At 33.4% G+C, this 8,106-nt stretch overlaps 1 protein-coding gene and 1 pseudogene across 1 annotated transcript; both read left to right on the top strand.

Moving 5' to 3' along the window:
• The first annotated feature begins 546 nt into the window (after window positions 1–546).
• LOC132059167 (beta-D-glucosyl crocetin beta-1,6-glucosyltransferase-like) lies at window positions 547–2,178 on the top strand. The gene has a single exon (XM_059451696.1). It carries the CDS (start codon window positions 654–656, stop codon window positions 2,016–2,018), a length of 1,365 nt encoding a protein of 454 aa, XP_059307679.1. The 5' UTR covers window positions 547–653; the 3' UTR covers window positions 2,019–2,178.
• A 998-nt stretch (window positions 2,179–3,176) lies between these two features.
• On the top strand, window positions 3,177–4,844 carry LOC132059168 (beta-D-glucosyl crocetin beta-1,6-glucosyltransferase-like; annotated as a pseudogene).
• Window positions 4,845–8,106: the final 3,262 nt, after the last annotated feature.

Here is an 8,106-nt window from a genome sequence, read left to right as displayed (position 1 = left end):
CAGCATACATCGGAATAATCTATTTACTGTCTTCTTTTATTTTTTTCACATGCATGAGTTAAATATATATTTCATCTGTATCAATTTATGTATCATAGTTTAAATGGATACGAATTTTAAGAAAAAAATGAAAACATACAAAAATATCAATCTATTCGGTTATAAAACATTAGAGTTCATTTCCCAAATATGGCTAAACTAATTAAACTTTACCTAGAAACAGTCACACAACCAGTCACTTTCCTAAAACTTGGCTGAATTTTCTAAAACTTAGCTAAATCTTCTATTTTGAAATTTCCAACGAAGTCACACAACTAGTCATTTTGCATGAAACTTGGCTGAAAGTGTACATCGAAATATCCTAGAATAGTCAGCAACCTATAACTTTCACCTTTTTTAGCTTGGCACCCAAATTAATGAACAAACTTTCAGTCTCTAGAAGCTTATTAAAATATTCAGCAATAATATAACAAACAGAATACTTTTCTTCACACTTCTTTTTTGTCCTCTATATCTCTTGTTTTTCAAATAAATAAAGCCAGAACCAATGCCACCAACTCCACAAAAAGTCCATTTCTCATTTCTCATCCTTCTTTCACTCTGTCGAAAAACAAGAATTAAGTATACCAATATAATCTTTCTAGATTTCAATCATGGGTACAGAAGTAACCGTACATAAAAATACTTTGAGGGTACTGATGTTTCCGTGGTTGGCTTATGGACACATCTCTCCATTTCTAAATGTAGCCAAGAAACTTGTGGACAGAGGATTCTTGATTTACCTCTGTTCTACGGCCATCAATCTCAAATCCACCATCAAGAAAATCCCTGAAAAATACTCTGATTCGATTCAACTTGTCGAACTTCATTTACCTGAATGGCCTGAACTTCCTCCTCATTACCATACGACCAATGGTCTCCCACCCCATCTCAATCACACACTTCAAAAGGCCCTGAAAATGTCCAAACCCAACTTCACGAAAATCTTGCAAAATTTGAAACCTGATTTGGTAATTTATGACTTATTGCAGCAATGGGCTGAAGGCGTGGCGAATGAACAAAATATTCCAGCAGTCAAGCTCTTAACTTCGGGTGCAGCTGTATTGTCATATTTTTTTAACTTAGTAAAAAAACCAGGGGTTGAATTCCCTTTCCCTGCTATTTATCTCAGGAAAAATGAGCTAGAAAAAATGAGTGAATTGTTGGCCCAATCTGCTAAAGATAAAGAACCTGATGATGTAGATCCTTTTGCTGATGGAAATATGCAAATCATGTTGATGAGTACCTCTAGAATTATAGAAGCCAAATACATAGATTATTTCAGTGAATTGAGCAATTGGAAAGTAGTTCCAGTTGGTCCACCTGTCCAAGATCCAATCGCTGATGACGCGGATGAAATGGAGCTCATTGATTGGCTAGGAAAAAAAGATGAGAATTCAACTGTTTTTGTCTCATTTGGAAGTGAGTATTTCTTGTCAAAAGAAGATAGGGAGGAAATAGCTTTTGGGTTAGAGCTTAGTAATGTTAATTTCATATGGGTTGCCAGATTTCCAAAGGGGGAAGAACAAAATCTCGAAGATGCTCTACCAAAAGGTTTTCTTGAAAGAATTGAAGATAGGGGAAGAGTTTTGGACAAATTTGCACCACAGCCAAGGATTCTAAATCATCCAAGTACGGGAGGATTTATAAGTCATTGTGGTTGGAATTCAGTAATGGAAAGTGTAGATTTTGGGGTTCCAATAATAGCTATGCCTATACATCTTGATCAGCCAATAAATGCTAGGTTGATAGTAGAATTGGGAGTTGCAGTGGAGATTGTTAGAGATGATTATGGCAAGATTCATAGAGAAGAAATTGCAGAAATGCTAAAAGATGTCATAGCTGGTAAATCAGGGGAAAATTTGAGGGCCAAAGTGAGAGATATCAGCAAGAATTTAAAATCTATAAGGGATGAAGAGATGGATACTGCAGCTGAAGAGCTAATTCAACTTTGTAAGAATAGTCCTAAGTTGAAATAATGTCATATGTTGTAAGTCAATTAACAAATTATATTGTCTGTGAGGTGTTTCTAGTTGATCTTCAAAATATATTAAGGTTGAAATAATGAGAGAAAATAGAATGCAATCTAAATTTATCCTACTATTCACATTCTCAAGTATGATTTTTTTTAGCTTTCGATATGACTTCTCAATTCCATATTATTTGTTTCTTGTAGCGGTTAGTTATGTTCCTTCCGTTCTTGAGCAAGGGAAAAATAGGTTAATTAGTGCAATGCTTTTAGTTATTGTTATAATATATTAAATAAACTTAATTATCATCGTAATATTTTGAATAAGCTAGTAGCCAAAAGCGATAATGCTAATCAGACTTTCCATAAATATTTTTAAAGGGATAATTATATTAATACAACTTTTAAAAAAATTATTTAAAAATATTAAAACTTACTTTCAAAAAATTACATAAATACAATTTATTCTAATTTTTAACTTTTTAATTTCATTGTGTACAACTTTATATATTATCCCTTAAATATCTCATGCCATTCCTAATTCCTACAAGGGATATCAAGTGTTCGAATTCGGCTAGCCTAACTCTCTTTTGACAAAAAGTTAATGAAGCCACTAGATATGGAGTAGCAAAACCATGCGGACCAGCACCTATTAATATTTAAGTTCAACTTCATACTTAAAAAGGAGAAATCAATGTTGAGAGAGCTTTTTCAGCGATGAAATTGATTAAGACGCACTGATAGAATCAAATAAATGATGAGCTTTTGAGTAGTTGTTTGAAGTCTTGTAAAGAAAAAAATATTTAGTCATTTCAAACAAATGAAAACTCATCGAAAAGAGTTGCAGTATTATACTTGAATTGTATTTTCTAAATTATGTTATTGTTACATTAATTTATTCAATTATTCGCTTCTTTAAAAACGTTACTTACAAAAAATCTTACGTAAGTCACCACACATACCGATCACGATAAAAATCGGACGTGACACTAATTACGTACATTCAGTCACACAACTAGTCATTTTGCATAACACATAGCTAAAAGTCTACATCCAAATATCCTAAGAAAGTCAGCAACCAATCACAAATTTCACATTTTTAGCCTGGCACTAAAATCACTGAACCATTTTTCAATCTCTAATAGTAGCTTATTAAAAAATTAGGCAAGAATATTAAAGAGTACTTTTCACACTTCTGTTTTCTCTCATCTCTCTTGTATTTCTAATACATAAGGCAGCCAATGCCACAAACTCCACAAAGAGCCCATTTCTCATTTTCTCATCCTTCTATCACTCTATAGAGAAACACGAAGTAAGTATAACAATAGTGTCTTTCAAGATTTTGATCATGGATACAGAAGTAACAGAAAGTCCTAGTACTTTGAGAGTACTAATGTTTCCATGGTTGGCATATGGACACATCAGTCAGTTTCTAAATGTAGCCAAGAAACTCGCGGACAGGGGATTCCTGATTCACCTTTGTTCTACGCCTATCAATCTCAAATCTACCATCAAGAATATCCCCGAAAAATACTCTGATTCGATTCAACTTGTCGAACTTCACTTACCTGAATTGCCTGAACTTCCTCCTCATTACCATACAACCAATGGCCTCCTGCCCCATCTCAATCACACCCTTCAAAAGGCCCTGAAAATGTCAAAACCCAACTTGTCGAAAATCTTGCAAAATCTGAAACCTGATTTGGTAATTTATGACATAATGCAGCGATGGGCTGAACGCGTAGCAAACGAAGAGAACATTCCAGCAGTCAAGCTCGTAACTTCTGGTGCAGTTGTGGTTTCATATTTTTATAACTTAGTAAAGAAACCAGGGTTTAAATTTCCTTTCCCTGCTATTTATCTCAGGAAAATTGAGCAAGTAAAAATGGGTGAATTGTTGGCAAAATCTGCTAAAGAGAAAGAACCTGATGATGGCGATCGTTTAGCTGATGGAATATGCAAATCATGCTGATGAGCACCTCTAGAACTATAGAGGCCAAATACATAGATTATTGCACTGAATTGATCAATTGGAAGGTTGTTCCTGTTGGTCCACCTGTCCAAGATCCCATAGCTGACGACGCAGATGATGTGGAGCTCATTCATTGGCTAGGAAAGAAAGATGAGAATTCAACTATTTTTGTCTCCTTTGGAAGTGAGTATTTCTTGTCAAAAGAAGATATGGAAGAAATAGCTTTTGGGTTGGAGCTTAGTAATGTTAATTTCATATGGGTTGCGAGATTTCTAAAGGGGGGAGAACAAAATCTTGAAGATGCATTGCCGAAAGGTTTTCTTGAAAGAATTGGAGATAGGGGAAGAGTTTTGGACAAATTTGCACCACAACCAAGATTTCTAAATCATCCAAGTACTGGAGGATTTATAAGTCATTGTGGTTGGAATTCGGTAATGGAAAGTGTAGATTTTGGGGTTCCAATTATAGCCATGCCTATACATCTTGATCAACCAATGAATGCTAGGTTGATAGTAGAATTGGGAGTTGCAGTGGAGATTGTTAGAGACGATGATGGCAAAATTCAGAGAGGAGAAATTGTAGAGACTGTGAAAGGTGTCATAACAGGAAAAATGGGGGAAAATTTGAGGGCCAAAGTTAGAGATATCAGCAAGAATTTGAAATCTATAAGAGGTGAAGAGATGGATGCAGTTGCTCAAGAGCTGATTCATTTTTGCGAGAATAGCAATAAGTGCAAATGAGGTGATATGTTGTAATTCAATTAATAAAATTATGTTGTCGGTGAGTTGTTTTAGGCTGTTTTCAAAATATATTGAGGTTGATAATGAGAAAAAATAAGATCCAACCTATAGATTAATCCTATTATTCACATTCTCAAATATGATCATTTTTAGCTTTTGATATGAATTATCAACTCCATATCATTTGTTTCTTGTAGCGGTAATCATATGTCTCTTCAGTTCTTGATTAGGGGGAAATGGGTTAATTTGTGCAATATTTTAAATTATTATTGTAATATCTTGAAAAAGTAATTATTGTCATAATATTCTGAATAAGCCGGTCAGGGATCCAGCTCTCAGGCATTGCTACAAGGAGCAAAAAAGGGTGACGGATTTGCTAGCTATGGAAGGAGAAAAGGAAAAAAGAAATTGAATCCGTTAGTCCAAAAAACAGTTATAATAGAAATAAACAATGATAGATATCTGGAAATTTTTCTGTGTATCCATTGAAAAGAAGAGCTCCTATTTATACAAGTGTATTCTGCTATAAAATAAATATAAAATCTATACAAATTTGTCTAACTCAGGCATTGCTATTATTCAAGGATACGTGTAAAAAAGATTCTTTTTATTATGTATATCGCTTTGTGATGCGTGATTGTGTCTAGGGCCAAATACAAATTATTGAGGAAGGAGGTCCAAAGGATATCAACGAAAATTGACTTAGTGAATTGTACTTGTCTCCTTTGTTGAAGTTATAACCCTTTTTCCCTTTTCTTCTTCTTCACAGTTTCTCTGCAGATCTGGATCAATTTTATTTTTATTCTTAACAAGTTAGGACATATAAACTAGGAACTATATTATTAAGCAAAGTATTATAGCCCGTTTGGTAAGATTTGAGAAGTCAAAATTACTTCTTTGTTTTCTTAAAAGAAGCACTTATTAAAAAAGTATTGTGCACGATCCTATTGCCTCCCAGACCTTGTATTTTTGTTATAATGCAAGTTAATTAATAGTAATATATTAGTACTATCTTAAAGAGAACTCTTCCAAGCAGCATGACGTATGCTCATTCGAGATTGGAACATCGAAGGCGGTCAAAGTCATTTGAAGAAGACTATTTCACTTGTACAAGTAAGAGCAACAACATTTGTATGGAATGAAAAGTTGAAAACATTATGAAAGTTCATTCCATTGACTGTAATGAAAGCCTCCCCGCTGGAACTTTCTATAACAATTTGAATGTTCAACACGCACAGTTAGGAGTGTTCAAAATCGAACTGATAACGTAATCCCAAGTGTGCTTATTAGTTTATTGACATCGAAATATAGGATCAATAGTTGGGAAACGATTCGAAACTTTCATCCATCAAAGCTTCCTTAATTATTTTCTCCACTTATGAACACCATTTATGTTATTATTTGGAATTTTTAATTGAAGTTCCAGGCCAAGTTCTTAGGACTTCGTTACATTTTATAACTTATAGTATGCTATAATATGAATTTATTTGTGGTGGCATTATTAATATGACCGATCTACTAAAAACTAGCTATTTACCTACGTGGGCTTATCGAGGGACAAATTCTATGTAGCTATTCCGAGGGACTTTGCCATGGTGTCCCTCGGAAAAGTCAAATATTTTAATTTTTAATTATTTCTTAAAGATACCGAGGGACGTCCCTCGGTAAATTATATGACTTTTTTACATTCAACATTTATTTGACTATAACGAGGGACTCTCTCGGTACATAATAAAAAACAATTAAAATTTCTGATAGAGAACCTCGGTAATATAAATACAAATATTCTGAATTTCTTTTTTCCTGTACCGAGGGACACCATCAGTATATTAATAAAAAGTAAATGAAATTAAATAAAATGTACCGAGGGAGTCTCTCGTTAAAGTAGATATAATTATTTTGAGCTTTTTTTTTAAAGTACCGAGGGACATCTCTCGGCATATTTAATTATGTAAAATTGAGTATTTAATAAATAAATATTTTATACTTTTTAAACAAATAATAGCGAGGTGTCAATTGATAAGTCCCTCGGTAATTGTTTAAAGGTTTATTTTTTCCTTTTTCAGTTACATTACCTTTCTAGACTTACCGTAAGAAAATTTAGTAGTACCACTTATTTATTGTACTAAGTTGGCATTTGGCCATGAAAATCAAATATTTTTCTCTTTATTTGAAATTTTGAAGTTGGAGTTGAAGTTAGAGTTAAAGATGGAGTTGTGTTTGGTTAGAGTTTTGCAAAGAATATTTGGTTGTTTGAATGCATTGAAAGTGAAAAATGTGAAAAACATGTTTCTAGGTGTTTTTCAAATTCCAAATACAACTTGAAATTTCATGGCCAAACGTTGATTTTCAAATAAAGTGAAAACGTTTTCCGGGAAAAGGTAGAAGCATATTAGTGGTATTCTTAAGTAATATTACTGTAGCTTAAAAATTGATAAATACACTAAGTAACGATCAATCATTGGTATCTTTACGAAATATTATTGATTGATTAGCCTATATGTCAATATTTATAGTAAGTGAAATTGTATTTGTGATATTCTATCATGTTACAACCACTTAATGAGTCTGAATGATTATTAAAGATCTGTAACAAAGTCTTAAATCATTAACATATCAATTAAAAAAATTCTATAAAGATGGCAGCTCACCCTTCCTCCCTTTAATCATTGCTACCGCAACGGCATCCCCCATCATTATCAATTATCGTCACCGCCCACCATTATTAACTATCTCTACTCACAACCACCACCATTGTCCATTACTACAATCAACGTACGTTGTCACTAATCACTATTTACAATCACCACCACCAACCACCGTTTCTACAGTAACCATCGTTCATGGCTACCTAGAATCACCACCATCAGTCACCACTATATATCGTCAATCATCGTCATCATTCACCACTATATATCATCAATTACCGTCATTGTTGACGCCCAATTTTGTCCCTCTTTTATTCCAATATATTTCCTGGGGCTTTTAAACTAATTAAATCTAAATATTTTATTTTCGCTACTATTTCTTGCTATTAATATCGTTACTTTCATTTTCATTATTTTACTATAAACATTACTAGCATTACTTTATCACAAATTTCAAAAGGTTCTTCGTCACTTTATTTTCGTTAAGTTAATTATATTCTATCGAGTCCTTTATTTCCTACATATTAATCATTAATTATCATAGTATATAGTGTACTAGTTATTAAATTAGAAGCCCAATGGAATTTATATGAAGGAGGAATTTCAGCCAATTAATGGGCCAAACAACAAATGCAATATGCCCAGCCCACGTTTTTTCTTTTCTTTTCAGATCAGCCCATAAACCCACTACCCGACCCGACCACCCGACCCGGCCCAGCGTTTCCTCTTCATTCCTAA

This window comes from Lycium ferocissimum, chromosome 6 (genome assembly GCF_029784015.1).
Source record: "Lycium ferocissimum isolate CSIRO_LF1 chromosome 6, AGI_CSIRO_Lferr_CH_V1, whole genome shotgun sequence".
Lineage (NCBI taxonomy): Eukaryota > Viridiplantae > Streptophyta > Magnoliopsida > Solanales > Solanaceae > Lycium > Lycium ferocissimum.
Note: the sequence above shows the minus strand (reverse complement) of the source record. Positions and strands in the feature narration are given on the sequence as shown.

What these genes read in the sequence shown, in the direction of transcription:
- LOC132059167 (XM_059451696.1), top strand. Translation starts at nt 654, where the DNA reads ATGGGTACAGAAGTAACCGTACATAAAAATACTTTGAGGGTACTGATG.